At 43.7% G+C, this 20,312-nt stretch overlaps 1 protein-coding gene across 8 annotated transcripts in view; it reads right to left on the bottom strand.

Moving 5' to 3' along the window:
• Positions 1-2,503: 2,503 nt before the first annotated feature.
• Positions 2,504-20,312, bottom strand: part of PSMF1 (proteasome inhibitor subunit 1) — a 53,635-nt gene continuing 35,826 nt past the window's right edge. For 3 of the 8 annotated variants that reach the window (XM_063803321.1, XM_009436656.4, XM_054674558.2), the window contains 3 exons: positions 6,932-6,985; positions 5,639-5,797; positions 2,504-3,888 (listed from right to left, as the gene is read on the bottom strand). In XM_063803321.1, the coding sequence (XP_063659391.1) occupies positions 3,861-3,888; positions 5,639-5,797; positions 6,932-6,985 (241 nt within the window). In that variant the 3' untranslated portion in view covers positions 2,504-3,860. Of the gene's footprint in view, positions 5,087-5,622; positions 5,798-6,931; positions 6,986-20,312 lie in introns of all 8 variants that reach the window. The other 5 variants (XM_063803320.1, XM_054674556.2, XM_054674557.2 and 2 more) reach the window with 2 other exon arrangements.

Here is a 20,312-nt window from a genome sequence, read left to right as displayed (position 1 = left end):
TCCCTTCTCAGTTCTCAAACTTGCATGATCATAGGACTCACAAAAGGAACTTGTCAAATATGGATCTGAAGGCCGTTCCCTTGAGATCTAGATTGGGGCCCAGCATGTACTAATGTGTACTTAGAGCAAGCATCTCAGGAGATGGTTAGGCTCAGGCATGCAAGGCTGCGGTACCCATTTATATCATGGTCCATGGCGTAGACAACACAGAAGATTGGCTCACTAGACCTCTGTCCCAGTGCACCTTCCAGGAAAGGTGGGAAGAGGGAATAAAGACATCTCCCCAATATTCCATGCCAGTACCATTTGAGAGGCCATGTAGGTTCCAACAACCAGATGCATTCAATTGAGCCTTGAACTTGGATGAGCTAGCTGAGTGGTGTCCAGATGGCAGTGTGAAGGACATCTACTTTTTGGTGCAGATATAGGCAGCTGCTGTGTGGCTCTGGAGTTTCTAATCCCCAGATTGTAGCAATGATGATGTGATCCTGCTGCTCTCTGGACCATTACCTTTTTGGTTACAAAAGGTAAATTTCTGTTTACTGCAGCTGAATCCCAGGACTAATGCGTCAGCAGCATCCTCTCACTACCTTTTCCCTCTAAACCCACTGTGACTCTCACAACATCCACCTTAGGTGGCTCATCTGGAACGCAGCTGTTCAAATGGGCATCCAGTGACCTTTATCGCACTGCACCATCAGCCTCATGTTCCTCTAAGCAAGGGCTGGGCCTTCCACTTTGCACCTCCCATGGGCACTGCCACTTGTGAGGTGTTCAAACCTCCTGTCATTGTTGCTGGGTCTGTCCTCAGTCAGCTAGGTCTTGCCACCTCTCACTGCCTACCATCCTACCTGCCACCCTTGCCTTTTGACCCACCCTCCAGGACAGATTCAGGGCCAAGCACGGCTGCAGTGACTTGGTCCATGTGTCCTGGGGTTAATGCAGTGACGCATTAGTCCTGGGGTTCAGATGCAGTAAACAGAAATTTACCTTTTGTAACCAAAAAGGTTATGGTCCAGAGAGCAGCAGGATCACATCATCATTGCTACAATCTGGGGATTAGGAACTCCAGAGCCACACAGCAGCTGCCTGTATCTGTGCCTTGTGGTATCCCAAGGGCAGTAAAGGGCTGGGGACTTGGATGTCTGTCCTTGAATATCTCCTTTGGTGCAAAAAGTCAATAGTGGTTTATACACATGCAAGTTTTATGACAGAAACAGCTGGGGATATACATGTGGGGAATCTTCCCTTGCCCTGGTGGTGCCTTATTGGAAATGTACAGAAGTAGACAAATTTAGGTGACAAAGAATACTAACTACTCCATAGATGCTAATATTCCTCCTGTGAAGAGAGGCATGGATCATTAATAGAATGTTATTAACAACAGTAGAAAGGGAGGCCACAGGAGAAACTAGGTTCCAAAGAGTGAGGCTGCGTGGAACTTGCTACCTATTTTCTAACTACATGTCAACAACTACTGACCATCCAGCACAGGAACACCATCTCCACTGTGAGCACAATACATTCTTGGAGTTTCGGTCTCAAGAGACTCATGACTTCACAATGGAGGTTGACAGACACTTATGACTGAGGAGATGAATGCAGTTAAGAAACACTGCTAACTCTAAGAATTGGGGAAGAGACAAGCCAAGGAAGAGGAGGTGTGATGTGGGGGCTGCTGGTACATCATAGAAATGGTCCGAAATGGTCTATGGCACTTCACCACCAAAAGACAATTTAGAACCAGATCTTTATTCTACTTGTAATTCACTGGATAAACAAAGAAATTTCAAACCAAACCAAAGTGATGATGTGAATCTCATTAGACCTGAAAAGGTCATGAGAACTTTCTCTAGAGACAGAACCTACCCTGTATCACATCCAGCCTAGAACCATCCCCAAAAGTCAAATCAACTCCTCTGCAGCTCACCAGCCATGTTCATCCCAAGGTGGTGATTATCAAAACCACAGACTGCTCCCCAAGGGGGACTGACTCTGGTCTCTGCCTTGCTTGGTGTAGGTCAAAATTCTTTTTTAAAAAATGGAAGAGAAGACCACAATGAGATGCTACTTCACACTAACTAGGATGGCCATAAGCATGAAAAATAACAAGAGTTGGTGAGGATGTGGGGAAACTGGAACCCTCATAAATTACCAGTGGAAATGTAAAATGGTACAGCTTCCGTGGAAAACAGTCTGGCAATTCCTCACAAAGTAGAATATAGAGCTACCATGTGAACCAGCAATTCCACTCCTTGGTATATACCCAAGTGAACTGAAAACATCTGAAACTCAAAACAACTGAAAACTCAAAAACTGATACACAAATGTTCTTGGCTGCATTATTCATAATAGCCTTTTTGTAGAAACAACCCAACTGTCCATCAACTGATAAAAGGATAAGCAAAATGTGATATATCCATACCATGGATACATGCTACAGCATGAATGAATCTTGAAAACATCACATGAAATGAAAGAAGCCAGACACAAAAGGCCATAATACTGAGTGATTCCATTTATGAGAACTGTCCAGAAAAAAAAAAAAATCTTTAGAGACAGATGTTAGTGGTTGCCTGGGGCTGGGAGCAAGGGAATGGGGAGTCATGCCAACGGGTGTGTGGTTTCTTTTTGAGGTGGTGAAAATGTTCAGGAATTAGAAATGGTGGTGGATGTGCAACACTGTGAACATACTAAATCCACTGAATTGTATACTTTAAACAGGTATGTAAATTATGGGTATGTAAATTATATCTCAATAAAGCTGCTATTTAAAAAAGGAGGAACAGGTCACTTAATGCTGATGTTTATTGTTAAGGCTCCAATCTTTTGGGTTCTACAAAATATACACCTGAAACACTCCAACTTGCTCCTTGATGATTACTCATGACTGGAAGGAGGGAAGTGGCCCAGATCAAAATAAGCACCATAAGCTTGACCAGGAAGTTCCTAAAGGCTCTATTCACTTCCTCCCATAGAACACCTAAGACAATGACTGTGTTTCTCAGTGTCCTTGATGCAAGGAAACTCACAAAAAAAATGGCCAATTCTGCAGGTGATTCATAATTTTGTTTTCAGAAAACAGAATTTTGTATATAACTATCTTTTCGGACTTTGCTACTAGAAAATCTAAGTGGCAAATTTATTGTTTAAATTTTATCTTTTCCTCACATCAAGGTCCTAAAAGTTATCTACCTTCCCTGCTTCTATCTGATGGTCTCTATCATCCTTTAAATACTTCCTTTTATAATAAAGGATGTCTTTATGAGCAAACTGCTCTAAGTCCTTTTGGTTGCAAGTGTGGTCCAATTCCAAAACAAAGACTAACACTCCTCCCATTTGCCAGCTCTCAAAGAAGGTTATGAGTAATGATTGAACCTGCACCTCTGCCTGATCTCTGGGTCTTTCTCCAAAGCAGAGATGTTCTAAAGGTTTCAAGGTGGTTGGCTTCCCTGACTCTGGGGTGTTTTACTAAATCACTGCTTGCCATGGGGACTGACAGAAGTACCCAGGGAGCCACGCATGCTAGCCTCCCCACCCAGGCCCAGCTTCCATCTGAGACTGACCCTGGGCCTAGGCATCAGTTTAGTTTTCATCTACCTGTTCTCAGGCTACGCAGATAGGCAATCTGAGGCTACAGAAAACAGCCTGGCAGATACCTCAGAAGAGCTACAGTAGCTTGCTTACCTACAGGTAAATAATAGGTCCTAATTTAGGGGAAGGAATCCAGGGAGCTGAGAAATGAAAGGATCCACATATGGTTGAAATGCTAGCTGCAGAGCGGAAGTGACTACCGCCTTGATCTCGTGCCTCTTAGCCTGGTGCTCTATCGTGCTCTTTCCACTCCAGAACACGGCTCATCACTGCCCGCGTCTGTCAGGCCTCGGGCTGAAAAGGATCCGGAGAACACCAAAGGTCAGGTGGGCCGGGACACAAGGTACAGGGCTCCCTGCTCCTCCCGAAGTTCAACACCACACTCAGAGGTAGCCCATGCTCCTGTGCTCTGTCTGGGCCCCATGGGGTCCAAAAACCACAGAGTTAGGCAAGAACCACACAAGGTTCAAGGGAAGTATGGCCTTGAACCATCATTCTTTTCCTCTGCCCCAGTTTATAGGGGTTACCAAACACAGAATGAGACATCAAAATGCTTTAGAGCAGGAAAGCCACCTCCAATTGCATAGGCTTGGCACAAGGCCCTAAGAGGAGAAGGAACTTGCTTAGGGTCATTCACTAAGTTAGTGGCAAAAATAAGATCAGCCTTCAGGTCTGCTCTGTTTTTTCCTTGGCTTTTTGACTACTGCTGCCCATGCATAGATGGACCTACAAAACTGGCCCAGACAGGAATAGCTGGAGGATTTTGCCTCATCAGAATGATGCAGTCTTTCCACAATGTTCCTGCCCTTGTGAAAGTCATTCTTGTGGCCTATGGGATTTCCAGTCACTCATTTCCATTCATGCAGCCAGAAGGGGACCCATCTTAGTGATGTCAGGAGCAATGGCAATTAATGAACGGAAGGTGCCTGAGAAGCAAGAATGGGCCCTGGGCAGGAAAAAGAGTCATTCAGCCCTACAGAAACTCAAACTCTAAAGTCTCATAAATGGAAGCAGCTATGCATTAATGTAAAAAGAAAAGTGGGAAACCGGCAACATGAATTCTGTATTGACATTCGGTTCTTAATAATAACATCCAAAATGCGTTCTGTTCTTATAGCACTGCATCTGGTCGAGGATATATGTTGCTGAAGGTTGCCGGAGTCTCCCTTGGGAAATGGAGAGGAGCTGGTGGTGAAAGGGGAGGAGCTGATGGTGAAAGAGACACACTGATTTCTCTTTGGGAGCTATCTGCAGCTAGGTGGAGAGCTGCAGCAGGTGTCTTGGCTCTGATAAGGGGTGGGGAGGCTATCCCAGCCGGTCTGCAAACACATGAGCAGAATCCCTTGCCCCCAGCCTGCAAGAACATGGTTGCTGATGGGGACAGCGGTGGCAGCTCCAGGAGAATGGAGGGAAGCCTGGGATGTTACATTCTTGAGGCCTTCACAGGTACATGTCATCGTAGCCCGGCGGGGGGAGATGGTCTGGGTTAGGTCTGGAATGGAAAGAGGGGCTGATGAGTTGGAGTGATGGAGAGACCAGGGGAACATGGGCAGACATGACCCTGCACTGAGGGAGCCTGCCCTTCAACATGATGTGGTGGTGTGAGGAATTTAAAAACATGCACTCAAGAGCCAGACAACCTGGGTTTGAATCCTGACTCCCCCACTTGGTATAAGTTACCTCATCTTTCAGGGCCTCATTTTCTGCATCTATAAAATGTAGATACCACCATCTACCCAAAACTGCTGAAGAAAGGATCCACTGAGTTTCTGACACATACTTAACTTTCAAGAATTGTTAGTTCCTCCTACTTTGAGTCCTCCCCAGAGTGCAGCTGGGGAAGGAGAGGCACTGAGGGACAGGGAGCTCCTAGAAGGCTCCAGGGAGAAATCAGGCAGGGCCCTGGAGGAGGCTCCACTCTCCTGGCAGCAACAGGTGAAGGCAGCGGCAGCTCTGTGCCTGGGGCTAGAAACCTTCATTGCTGCCACACTGAACCAAGCTGCCATCAGGTCCTACTTCTCAGCATACCTGAGTGACTACGTACCCGGGTGGGCTGGTCCCAATGGGTCCAAAGGGGTCAAAGCGAGCTCCTGGGGGCACAGCGCCTGGAGGAAGTCGGTTCGGGAGGCCTGAGGAAGGGTCAATAAGTGCTCTTGGGAAGCCAGATCTCAGGGGATCCACAATCATGCCACCTCTCCGATGCCTGAGGCAAGAAGAAAAGTTAGGTAAGCAGGTGTGGCAAGGACTGCCCTTGGAGAAAAGGCGAGGGAGGTTACAATGGATCAAGAATGGCTGGGATGTCTACTCTGGATGGCCCAAGCAGACATGTGGATGGCTGCCTGAGAGCCAGCGGAAAGTGGGCAAGGGCAAGAACACAAAGCCTATACGAAGAGCATACCTCACAGCTGAGTACTTCTGGCTCTGCAGGGGTTGGTTCTGCACAGTGCTTTTGGTTCTGTAGGGCTCCTCAAAATTGAGATCCCTGCCATATCATATACTCAAGAGGGCCAACTTGATCAAGACCAAGAGCCAGAACTTGCCAAGGTCAACTACAATGCACTCACAAGGTTCTGCAGGGTGCTACTTTAGGTTTAAGGACTAATAATAGCATTGAGGTAATTCGTGATGTTGGTTTTTTTTCTCTTTCCCTTAAGGGCCTCAGGGCAATTTCTGACTGCCTGTAGATTGCCTAAGTCTGGCTCCTGGCAGCATCTGTCCCTCATGGAGTTCCACTGACCTGACCTCATGTGCTCAAACTAGGATGAATGAGCTGACGGTTCCCCAAATTTTGAGGTCACTGCTTAAGCTGCACTGCAGACTTAAGTGATATCCCCACTGTCTACAAATGAGATGCTGAAGTCAGGGTCACTTTGTAGCAGAGGTTAAAATCTATTTGGAATCATTCAGGGAAGACAGCGGATAGCAGAGGCTGTAGTAACTTTGTTGGATGCATAAGAACCATCCAGAGTCTAATGGGGCTCAGAGACTCCCTTTATTAAGTGGGGCAACCTCTGAATAGCCCTGAGCTGCCCTAAGGCCCACCATGTGCTCTTCACTATACATCTGATAAACTAGGGTGGGCAGGGGGGCCGGGAAATGGCAGAAGAGCTGTCTGCTAGGCTTGTTCACCTCCCTGCCAACACTCAGTGCTCTCCTGCACTGCTCTAGGTGTGGAGGGGCAGCGTATGTGGCAGTGCTTTCTCAGCCGCTCAGCAACAACTGCCTCCTCCACCCCCAAGGAAGAGACTGACCAAAAACTCTAAAATTAGAAGATGAGCTGGGGCTGAAAAGCCACAAAAGCAAGTTGTGTTGCTGCCACCTCCCCAGCAGTACTCACCCAAAAGGGTCTAAGTCTTCTCCCCCGACAGCAAACGGGCCCAGGGGATCACACCTGAAACAAACAAGAGACAATTACTGCAAGTCCCAGAGCAGCCAGGCACCTGATACATGTGGGATCACAAACACACTCGCAGGCATGGGAAACCCCTGCATGAGACCATAGCACAAGGGATATTTCAGGGTGGTCCTTGGCTCAGATGAACAATGATAATCCTACAATGACAATTATGTAAGAAGGGCGGAACACAAACCTAAAAACATTGATTAAAATATTAATATTGGTAACCTCCAGATAAATTTTATTCACAACTTTCTCAGTTTCTTCAACTTTGTACAATGAACCAAGAAGTTTTACGTCAGAAAAATATTATTCTTAAACCCAAAACCAAAATCCCAAAGCTAAGATCTGAAAGCTTCCAAGGTGGAGACAGATGTATGGAGTCACATACAGCTAGAACAGTACTTCTCAACCTTTTTGTCAATATAGCCCCTGTATAAAATTTTAGTACTATAGATGTACTGTGTATCTGTTTATGCACTGTACCTGCAGGAGGGCCACAAACCACTGTAATCTCTAGGACTGCCCCCAACCCTAATAGCCGATTTCTGCCTTCATGGAGAATGCATGAGCTAGAAGGCACATAAATGACTGCATGCTTTCTGGAGAGTAATTCTATATTATCTCTGTAATATATATAGATATAGACAGACACAAAAATACACAGTCCTTCAAAAGTCTTATATGTCTTTTTTTTAAAATGGCAGCACTTTTATTTTTTCTTACACAATGATGTGCTGCTAGGCCTAATGCTCTCACATAACAGTAAAAAAAACAAAATCTGTCATCATCTCTTAAAGACTCAAGAATTGCATACCAAAAAAACCTTACATAAATGAAAAGGATGAATAAATTTACAGGTGTAAATGCAAACCGCTTCCAACTCAAGACAAGTAACAGCCCATGGTGTTCTGGCAGGAAAGCATCAGCTAAGAAAGGAAACTGGGTCCTACAGGCAAGACAGAAATGACAACTGGTTCAGGAGCCCTTGCCAGCCTCTAGAGAAATCCCAGAATACTCAGCCCTGACACATTAATACCCTGCACCAGTGGGAGACTGCCGGCCACACAGGCCCCCCAAGCCATAGACTAGTCTTCCACAAGCATGTTCTTCACCTCAGCCATGAAGTGACCAAACCACATGCACTTAAGGGCTGAAATCAAAGATATGTACAGAGTATTAAACAAATACCAAGAGAACAGTTAACTTGAATACAAGGTCAAAATCAGCAACAAGTTCTACAATCCACTGCTGATATCAGACACAAGCTTCAAGGACAAATTTCTTTCCAAAAGCTTATTCCAGTTTTGTGAGGCTGGCATGAGGTGTATACATTTGTCAGGGGCAAATTTATACGTCTGAATTACCCTATGCAGCAAATGCTACACATCTGCTTGTAGTCCATTTAGAAGCATTTGTGGTGGACATGGAGGGGCCCGACTTGTCATGCTCCTGCTTGCTAATCCACATCTGCTGGAAGGTGGACAATGAGGCCAGGATGGAGCTGCTGATCCACACGGAGTACTTGCGCTCTGGGAGCACGATGATCTTGATCTTCCTTGTGCTGGCACCAGGGCAGTGATCTCTTTCTGCATCCTGTTGGAGATGCTTGGGTACATGGTGGTGCCACTGGCCAGCACTGTGTTGGCATGCAGGTCCTTGTGGATGCCCACATCACACCTTATGATAGAGCTGAAGGTGGTCTCATGGATGCTGCAGAATCCCACCCCCAGAAAGAAGGGCTGGAACACCACCTGCAAACACTGGAACTGCATGTTGCCAATGGTGATCACCTGGCTGTCAGGTAGTTTGTAGCTTTTCTCCAGGGAGAAGGATGACATAGCGGTGGCCATCTCCTGCTCAAAGTCCAGGGCGACGTAGCACTGCTTCTCCTCGATGTCACGCACGATCTCCCGCTTCTCCTCGATGTCACGCACGATCTCCCGCTTCTCCTCGATGTCACGCACGATCTCCCGCTTCTCCTCGATGTCACGCACGATCTCCCGCTTCTCCTCGATGTCACGCACGATCTCCCGCTTCTCCTCGATGTCACGCACGATCTCCCGCTTCTCCTCGATGTCACGCACGATCTCCCGCTTCTCCTCGATGTCACGCACGATCTCCCGCTTCTCCTCGATGTCACGCACGATCTCCCGCTTCTCCTCGATGTCACGCACGATCTCCCGCTTCTCCTCGATGTCACGCACGATCTCCTGCTTCTCCTCGATGTCACGCACGATCTCCCGCTTGGCCGTGGTAGGGAAGCTGTAGTCGTACTCTGTGAGAATCTTCATGAGGTGGTCAGGTCCTGGCCAGCCAGGTCCAGACGCAGGATGGCGTGGGGAGGGCATAGCCCTTGTAGATGGGCACCGTGTGTGTGACTCCATCTCCAGAATCCATGACAATGCCAGTGGTGCGCCCAGAGGCATAGAGGTATGGCCTGGACTGCCACGTACATGTCCAGGGTATTGAAGGTCTCAAACATGATCTGAGCCATCTTCCTTCTGTTGGCCTTGGGGTTCAGGGGGCCCTCAGTCAGCAGCACCAGGTGCTCCTCCAGGAACACATGCAGCTTGTTGTAGGGTGTGGTGCCAGATCTTCTCCATGTCTTCCCGGCTGGTGACAATCCTGCGCTCGATGGGGTACTTCAGCGTCAGGATGCCGTGCTTGCTCTGGGCCTTGTCGCCCAGGTAGAAGACCTTCTGGCCCATCCCCACCATCATGCCCTGGTGTTGGGGGCACCTGACAGTGGAGGGAAACATGGTTCCAGGGGCGTCGTCCCCAGCAAAACCAGCTTTGCACATGCTGGAGCCATTGTCAATGACGAGTATTGGCAATCTCTTCTTCCATTGTGATCGGTGGAGGAGCTGGGCGGCAGAGCGGTGGGAAGACATGGAGCACAGGCCAGCAGTAGTGAGTGAGACCCTCTTATATATCTCTATATTCTTTGATCTGATAATTTTATGTCTAGCTATTCATTTTAAATAAAGAATTTAAATTAAAATACACTCACAAAGACATTAATCAAGGAAACTGCAATCAGCCTAAATGGAGACCAGTTAGGAACATCATGGCAGGTCCCTAAATGCAGCCATGGAAACAATAAAAACCATGTTCTGGGAATGTTTTAAAAATGACGTGGAAAAATGCTCATGCTCTAGTGTTAAGTATTGAGGGGAAAGGGGGTCATCAATAGCCTAGGGAAATCAACGGTGAAAAATGTGTGTATGCAGGGTAGTGGTGGTGGTATGTATAATTACAACCAGAAAGAAGCGTACTGAGAGCGTAAACAGTGACAGTTACTCCTGGGTGGTGAGGGCTTTCTTTATACTTTCCTGTTTTTTCTGTAATGCATAGGGATATGGATATAATACAACACAAATATTTAGTATTTTGAAAGATGTGCTTTGGAATCTTCGCAGAGCCCTGGCAAGCAATACAAACCTGACAGTTCTGGGGCACTGGCAGGTTCCTGCCAGACCTTGGGAAAGCCTTATAAACAGCAGCTAATCTAAGCTTACAGGCAAGAAGCCATTAATTAGAGAACTGGGAAAAAATCCAAAAGTAGGTGCTCCTCCAGTCAGTTCCACCTGATGGGCTGGAATCGCAGAATACTGTGATTTAAATGGACAAGGCCAGGTTTCCTAGGGAAGGAACTTTTCCTGACCTAGGTTACTGCTCCCAAGCCACAGTTCATGTAGCTAGCAGTCAAAGTTTCTAGCAGCCTCCAACATCCTGCCTAACTAGAGGCAGACCAGGTGGTGCCAGAGGGCAGTAAGCATCTTACCTGACTCCATGAAGTGCCCCCCCGCCCAGAGTGGCAAACATAGGGGGCTTCTAGTGGCTGATAAAATGCTTGGGAATAAAGATTGCTCTGAAATATGCAACCATCTCTATTTTTCTCTCTGGCCCACGAAATGTGGGGAAGAGAGAAGAAACAAGAGAACAAGAAAGGCTAGAAAGGCAGTTGCAGGCCAGGCACGGTGGCTCATGCCTGTAATCACAGCACTTTGGGAGGCTGAGGTGGGCAAATCACTTGAGGCCAGGAGTTCGAGACCAGCCTGGCCAGCATAGCAAAACCATGTCTCTAAAGGCCAAGTGCAGTAGTTCATGCCTGTAATCCAAGCACTTTGGGAGGTCGAGGTGGGAGGATTGCTTGAGTCCAGGAGTTCGAGACTACCCTGGGCAACATAATGAGACCCCCCATCTCTATTATTAAGGAAAAATATAAAAAAATTTTAAAAAGGTACTAGAAACTGTAACAACATATTCAGTTGGCTCATATTCAACAAAGACTCACTGCAACACATGAAGACTTCTGTGACCTCATTATTTACACACTTAGAACCCATTTACTCATTTTTTCTTTTTTTTTTTTTTTTTGAGACGGAGTCTCACTCTGTTGCCCAGGCTGGAGTACAGTGGCGCAATCTCAGCTCACTGCAACCTCTGCCTCCCAGGTTCAAGCAATTCTCCTGCCTCAGCCTCCTAAGTAGCTAGGATTACAGGCATGCGCCACCACGCCTGGCTAATTTTTGTATGAACTCAGAGTAAATAGCACAGAGGGAGGGGGTTCCGTCCTTCTTTAGATAGCCCCCTTGGCTGAGTCTCAGTCTTGCATGTGCTAAATGAGGCTCCAGGTATTTTTAAAATCATTTTCGTACATGGCCTCTGAACTCAAACCCCTGCTACTTCAAATGGTGATCAACTGAAGGAAGTGATCCACTCTAACCCTGCAGGAAAAACTGCATGGCTGAGCTCACTGGGTAGTATGTCGCTACTGCAAAAGCAGCCTCTTTAAGGGATTGGAAAGGGATCCTGAACACTCATGATTTCTTCCTTATGTGCTTCTCTTTTACATAAAAGCAACACACCTCGTTGGGCACACAAATCCAGCTGACACCCTTCTAATGGATGAGGTGGTCTGGTGAACTGGAAAGGCCTCAGGACTGGGAGTCAGAGATGCGCTCTGGACGTTGGGTTGGGAATTTTCCAGCTGGTTGGCAGGGGTCTGCCATGAAACTTCTGCACTTCAGTCTTTAAGATGTAAAATCTAAGTAGTAACACCCACAGGGCCTGCCATAATGGTAAAATGTAGCATCGTAGGTGAACAGATTTGTTAAAGGAAAGACCTGGAAGAATGTAATAACAGCAGCTGCTGCTATTTACTGAGAGTTTGCTTTGTGTCAGATGCTGTGCTAAAATTTGTTTAGTTTTTTTTTTAATTTAGTTTTTAAAAGATTGACATCCACTAGCAAAATGTTTGCTTCCTATTCCCATGACATTGCGTTCTGCTGGCCTAGAGGTCTTAGTTCCAGAGGGAGGAACGCTGCCACCAGGAGACACAGTAATTCCATTAAACTGGAAGTTAAGATTGCCACTTGACACTTTGGGCTCCTCTACCTTTAAGTCAACAGGCTAAGAAGGGAGTTACAATGTTGGCTAGGGTGACTGACCCAGACTATCAAGATAAAATCAGTCTACTACTCCAGAACGGAGGTAAGGAAGAGTACGCATGGAATACAGGAGATCCATTAAGGCATCTCTTAGTGTTACCACACCCTGTGATTAAGATCAATGAGAAACTACAACAGCCCAATCCAGGCAGGACTACAAATGACCCAGACCCTTCAGGAATGAAGTGACCCTTTTTGGGTCACTCCACCAGGAAAAAAAAAAAAAAACGACCTGCTGAGGTGCTTACTGAAGGCAAAGGGAATACAGAATGGGTAGTAGTAGAAGGCAATCATCAATACCAGCTACGACCACGTGACCAGCTGCAGAAACGAGGACTGTAATTGTCATGAGTATTTCCTCCTTTTGTTAAAAACATGTTTGTGCATGCATACACTTGTATTAAGAAAGCATCTTCATTTTATTTCCTTTCTCCTTTATCATGTGACATAAGGTTTACTGACTTTGTATCAGCATTTAAGTATTGTTAACTTTATGTAATAGTATTTGGGTTGGGGATTGGTGAGTTTCTAGTTGTACGAAGGAGAGTTGTATTATGTTAGGCGTAATTATGACCTTATTTTGGCTTTATTTGAAGATTATGTATGATCTCAGGAAATGTGTATCAGTTCAAGTTGACAAGGGGTAGATGTGTGATGGTTAATACTGAGTGCCAACTTGATTGGATTGAAGGATACAAAATATTGATCCTGGGTGTGTCTGTGAGGGTGTTGCCAAGAGATGAACATTTGAGTCAGTGGGCTGGAGAAGGCATACCCACCCTTAATCTCGTAGGCACAATCTAATTAGCTGCCAGAGAATATAAAGCAGGCAGAAAAACATGAAAAGGACATGACTGGCCTAGCTTCCCAGCCTACATCTTTCTCCTGTGTTGCATGCTTCCTGTCCTTGAACATCGGACTCCAAGTTCTTCAGTTTTGGGACTCAGACCGGCTCTCCTTGCTCCTCAGCTTGCCGACAGCCTATTGTGGGACCTTGTGATCGTATAAGTTAATACTTAATAAACTCCCCAATACATATATATATATATATATATATATGTAGATATAGCCTATTAGTTCTGTCCCTCTAAGAGAACACTAATAAAACTATGAAACCTATTTTAGAGAACTGTCCATTATATTTACCCACATATTTACCATTTCTACCACTCTTCTTTTATACCTGATGTTTGAAGTTTCCATCTGGTATCATCTCCATTCTGTCTGAGGAACTTCCTTTTAAAATTCCTTTTGAGAAGATCTATTGACTATGAATTCTCTTAGTTTCTTTGTTAAGATATTCTTAATAATATCTTAATATCCTTTAGAAATGAAGGTGAAATATTCACTGGATATAGAATTCTGGGTTGACAATTCTTTTTCTCTCCATAGTTTAAGAATGCTGTTCTTCTTTCCGGCCTCCAAGATTTCTGATGAGAAATTCATAACCATTCAAATTCTTGTTTCTTTTTAAGCAATGAGTTGTTTTTTTCCAACTGCTTTCGAGACTTCTTTTTTAATCTTTTCAGCAGTTTGATTATACGTTTGGGCATGGAATTCTTTAGGTTTATCCTATTTAGGGTCTGCTGAGCTTTTTGAATCTGTAGGTTTATGCCTGTTGCCAAATCTGAGAAGTTTTCAGCCATTACTTTCTTTAAAGACTTCTGTACTGCACTTTCTCCTCCTCTTCTCCTTCTCTTCCAGTGGCCCCAATGTTAGACCTTTTATAATTGCCCCACAGGTCCCTCAGACATTATTTTAAAATCTTTTTTTCTCTCTGTTGTTCAGATAGGATAATTTGTATTACCTATCTTCAAGTTCACTGACTCCTTAGTCAAATCCATTCTATTACTGATTTATGCAGTGAGATTTAAATTTTCTTACAGTATTTTTCAGTGCTAAAATCTCCACTTGGTTCTTCTTAAGGTCTTCTGTTTATTTGCTGACATGTCTATCATTCCATTCATTTCAAGACTGTTTGCCCTCACTTGTTGGAGCATTTTCATAATAGCCACTTTAAAGCCTGTCAAATAATTCCAACATCTGTGTCATCTTAATACTGACATCTGTTGTCTTTTTCAGAGTTGAAATTTTCTTGGTTCTTTTATGCCCAGTAATTTTGGACTTTATTCCAGATACTTTGAAAATTTTGGAAGAATCTTGATATTTTTGTTTTAGCAGGCAATCAACCTAGTTAAGTTTGGGCTCCAAGTTTTGCTTTCAATGTCAGTTCTGTTTGTATAGGCTTTACAATGCTACTAAGGTCTCCACCATGCATGTGCTATCCAGTTGTCAGTCTGGGACCTGAAGAGCCAGTTCTCCTGTACTTATATTCTAAAGTCTTTGATATGCTATTTAGAATCAGGTTCACTTATGTACAGCTGCAGGTAAGGCCATAACAACTTTATGGGGTGCTTTCTGAGCTCCTCCCGCTCTGTGGCCACGCAGTACTTTCCATTTCCTTGGGAGGCTCCTTTTTGGGTCCTCTGATCAGAAAGCTGGGGCTTTATCTGCTCTGCCATGTAGTTCCTACAATGGTGCCTGTGTCCAACATCAAGTGGAGGGAGGACAAAGGGAAGAAAAAAGCAACAGTGGTTTGTCTCATACTCTTGAGACCACAGGTCCTCTTGTTGGAAAGGAAGGTTCTTCCTCAGTTTTAGGTGTCTGCAGACTGCTGCAGGCTGGGATGTAAACGAATGGAGAAAAGGAAAAAGAAACACGGGAGATTTTTCCCACTCTCTCTGAGCATTTGTAGTGCCTTTCCCTGCTCCTTTAGCCAGAAGTGCAGGCCTTTCCTGGAACACTCTCCGTCCACGCCAATGTTCATTTCCTCACTTTGGGTTTCCTTGAATTTGGACTGCAGGATATCAGAGGGGAACAACGGTGAATTCACTGACCATTTAGCGGTACTTCAAACTCTGCTATTCTCCAATCTGCTTTCTCAATGAGGAGTTTTCATATTCTCAAATAGCTTTACTCTATGCATTCTGTAAGGCTGCACTGAATAGGAAACTCAGGATGGCATGTGCTTACTCTAGAACCAGAACCTTCTTTATCAGTACAGAATGCCAACATGGCTGCCTTCCCAGCTGCTAATCTGTACCTGTGGCTGATCACTGGGTGTGAACACTGTCTGCACACCAGGCTTCTGGAGTGCCAGCTGTGGTTTCGTGGCACAGCTAGTATCAACAACCTAAATATTTTCAGACCCTAATCCCTAATTCCACAGCATTGTTTGAACCACCTAGGCAAGTGCTGCTCAAACTGTCAGGTGCACATGAGTCAGTGGGGGATCCTGCTAAAATGCAGGTTCTCATTCAGAAGACTAGGAGTGGGACCTCAGATTCTGCATTTTTCACAAGCTCCCAGGTAAGCTGACCCTGCTGATTTGGGGGTAGACTGTTTCCCAGTCAGAGTACAAATTCAGCCATGAAATTTTGGTGTCTGAGTTTATTAACTTTGTCCAGCTAAGAGTGGAAACTTAGAATTGGGGAAATGAAGATGCTGATAACTGCAAAGAAGTATATGTGTACATATGCAAGAGAAGCACTGGTCAAAGGGCCCTGAGCAAACAGAGCAATAAACCTTTCCATTTCCTTACCCTGAAGGATATCCTGTGAGATCAAAGCTGAACCAGGGACTGAGAAGGGTTGGGAAATGCTACATTTAAGCTAAGTGATCAAAGATTTTTAGAAGAAAAAGAGAAAGAAAAAATATACATAAATTATGCTAAAAATTGTAAAGCATTCAGAACAGAAAAATGTCACCCATAATCTGACTCTAACACAATGATTACTTTTGCATTATTTTCATGTCTTGTTTCATAAGCATGTTTTAATGTGACTGTAACAATACTATATCATTTTGGATCTCATTGCTTTCCTCCACATAGGTGCTGTATTTCCTAAGTTGTCTTTACTATTAACATTTTTAATGGCCAAGTAATACATACTCAAGTGAAGCAAATTTTAAAAATTTACTTAATTTTCTATTGCAAGCACTGATGTTTCTGGGGTATGCATGCGTAACTACAAATAATACTGTACTTAATAACTTTCATGCACATGTTTTTTTTCTATGTTAGAAAACACAGATTTCTTATCCTCTGTCACTCCACTACTATATGATGGGAACAAAGAACTTGTTTCTTTGGTCAACTGATTGAAAGGAGTTGTGCTCAGGAGCCTCAACTGCACCTGACTGAGATGATTAGATCTTGGTCCTTCAAGCTAATGAAACTTAGATAAGATTTTAGACTGAGTTGATGTAGTAACGGGTTAAGACTCTTGGAAACCTCAGGGGAAGAAAGATATATTTCACATTTGAGAGGCCAGAGAACAGATTGTGGTAGATGGAATTCGATCCCCTCTCAAGACTCCACAACTCCTAATCCCCAGTACCTATGAATGTGATGAGAAAGCAATCCTGTGATTGTTTCGTTGTATGGCACAGTTGACCTCAAAAGGGGACATTATCTCGGTGGGCTAATCTAATAAACGGGAACCCTTAAAAGCACAGAACATGGATTGTGGAGGAAGAAGAATGCCCAAGAAGAGACTCAACACAGCACTGCTGGCTTTGAAAAGGCGGCAGACACATGAGAAGAAATGCAGAAGGTCTTACGGAGCTGAGGGAGAGGGATACGGACCTTAGTCTTATAACCGCAAGGAACTGAATTCTGCCAGTGACCTGAATGAGCCAAGCAAATCCATACTCTTGACCTAGAGGATTATGAGATAATAAGTGGGTGCAGTTTTAAGCTACTCATCTGTGGCAATTTATGATGCACACATATGCTGCAAACACTTTCCTCACTTTACTGGCCTTACACTTTGAGTTCAGTTAGCTTATAGATGTTATGAAGACAATGTTTTTCTAAGTAATTTAGAAGAATAGTGAGACTGACTCCAGCATTGGTAAGGATAGGGAAATGACATTGAAACATAGTGAGAATGTCAATTAACACAACTGTTTAGAAGGGCAACTGAGCAATCTGTATCAAAATCTCTATAAACAGGCTTGGTCCTTAATTTAGTAATTCTATAGGAATCTATTCTAAGGAAACATTCAGAGACGTGCTCCAAGTTGCATAAAAGTATGTCTACTGAAGCATTAGTTATGGCAGCCCCAAATCAGAAATGACAGGCTAAAAAAAGAACTTGCATCGTCCTTGAGTTTTCTTCCCTTCATTAAGCCAACCCATCAGCAAGTCCTGTCAGGTATACTTCCAAATATACCCCAGAGCCACCTGCCTTATATACCACCATAGTCTACCACCTACCACCATTATTTCTTGCCTGGCTGCCTGTGTCAGCTTCTTCTCTGGGTCTGTTTTTACTCTTGTCCCTCTATAATCCATCTCTACAAAGGAGCCAGAAGGTTATTTTGTTTTTTAATGTAAACAATATGAAGTCCCTCCCTTGTAAAACCTGTCCAGTGGCTTCCCATTCTCCTGATCTTGGCCCCATGGGTTATATGCACCAGACTGTGCTTACCCCATGGTGTCATCTCCTCTGTTTCTGCTCCACTGCTGTACTGTGTTCAAACCAGTATTTGGAGCAATCCAAGCCAAGTTCATTTCTTTGTTCTTGGAGCAATCCAAGCCAAGCTCATTTCTTCTGAAACAACTGCCAATACATGTGTCAAAAGTTGGAAATACTAAGGGCTGAATCCTGCTCCAATGCTCATAAGAAGTGTTGCTTTGGGCAAGTCAAGCTCTTGCTGCCTCAGTTTTCTTTTGCATAAAACAGAGATACCAAGAGCATCTACCTCATTCTCTTATGAGGCTTAAAAGATATTGTTTTACATATACTTTACATTTAATGTAACTGCTCAGCCCACAGTAAAAGCTCAATAAATATTAACCATGTTAACACGTCCACTGTCAGAATATGACTGGGATTCTTCAAGAGGAAAAAAAAAATCCGTGGTTAACCGAGTCCCAACCACGTAACTTTTCAAAACATTGATGGCTCCCATCACCCCATGGATCAAATCCAGCTTCTTAGCACATACTGGCCTTGTGATTTGGCCCTCATGTTCATCTTTTCTCCCTTCACATGCTGACATGAGTGAAACAAAAACTCCCCCACTTCTACAAGATGATTTCATAGCCCCACTGGTACCCATCGTTCCCTCTGCCATAAAAGTCAATTACCCTCAATACCACAGAACTTTTATTGGTCCTTTAAAATTTAGCTCATCAGGCATCATCTCTCTGAAAACTTTCCCTCTATCCTTCAGATTAATCACTCTTTAATGTGCTTCAGCAGATCTCAGACATACTTCTACCATTGTTTTAAAAAGATTTATGATCTGGAATGAAAAGGGCAATTAGCCCCTATCAACTGTGAGCTCCTTGAAGGCTGGGTCCACAACTCATGACATATTCCCAGTAAGTGGCACATGATGGACACTTAGATTGATTTGGGCATAAGACTCAAGTCCAAATTCTGGCCTCACCATTTCACAGATGTGTGACCCAGGGCAAGTTGGAAAATCTCCAAGCTCTAGCTTTCTCTTGTGTAAAATACAGACAATAGTATCTATTTCACAGGGTTGTTATACATATTAAATGAGAATGCTTACAAAAGTGTAGTGCCTGAGTCCCATAAGTAGAATTCAATAATTTACTATTATAACACAACTTTTGCTTCTTACTGTTGTGATGAAGTTACTTACTGTACATGAACTTCAGCTTCCTTACCTGCAAAATGGGGATAGCCCTTACCAATCTCATGGAATTGTTGAGGGGATTAAATAAGAGCACATGGATTAAATGCCCAGCATTTGTCTGGAATCAATGGCACTGAATAAACAGTAGCTGTATAAATGTTATTGAACTTTGCTATCCACAGAAAAAAACCAAAGGGATATTATGTGACTCCAAGGGGAAAGGAATGAAAACAAATTTTAAGAATAGAGAATAGTTGCACAAGTAATGAAAAACGAAAATTAAATTATTAAAGTAACATAGGTAGAGGACAATCTTTTCAAAATATGGTGCTAGACCAACTGGATATCAATATGGAAAAATATAAATCTCACACCACATATAAAAAATATTTTAAATGGATTATAGATCTAAACATAAAAGGTAAACCATTAAAGCTTCTAGGAGAAAATATATGAGGATTTCTCCATGACCTTGGCATAAGGCAAAGACTTCTTAAACAAAAATCAAAAGAGCACCAAACATAAAGGGAAAGCACTGATAAGCTAGATTACATAAAAATTAAGAATGCTTTAACGATAATAAAAAAAAACCATTAACAGGGTAAAAGGGCAAGCTACAGAGGGGAGGAAGACATTTGTAATACATATATTTAATGAAGGACTTAAATTCAGAATATATTATATAAACAATGCCAACAAGTCATAAAAAGACAAGCCAATAGAAAAATGAACAAGAGATTTGATTACCTCTTCACAAAAGATGAAATCCAAATGTCTAGTAAACTTCGAGAAAAAAAAAATTTTAATGTGGCTCATGGACTCCTGTACCATGAGGTCAAAACTATTTTATCTCAGAAGCTATTTGCTTTTTTTTTTTGCTGTGTTGACATTTGCACTGACGGTGCAAAAGCAACAGTGGGTGGAACTGCTGATGCCATAGTATGACTCAAAGCAGCAGCACTAACCTGGCAGTTATTGCATCCTCCCTTACCACTCACTCACCCACATCCAGCTTCACTTTAGAATGTACTTGATGAAGAGGTATAGATTGTCAAGTTTTGTAAAATTTCAATCTTTGAATATGTCTTTTTAATATTCTGCGTGAAGTGAGAAATGGGCATAAAGCACTTCTTTTTTTGTTTTTTTTTTTTTTGAGACAGGGTCGTGCTCTGTTGCCCAGGCTGGAGTAC

The sequence above is a fragment of the Pan troglodytes genome, chromosome 21, assembly GCF_028858775.2.
Source record: "Pan troglodytes isolate AG18354 chromosome 21, NHGRI_mPanTro3-v2.0_pri, whole genome shotgun sequence".
Classification (NCBI taxonomy): Eukaryota; Metazoa; Chordata; class Mammalia; order Primates; family Hominidae; genus Pan; species Pan troglodytes.
This window is presented reverse-complemented; position numbering and strand designations above follow the sequence as displayed.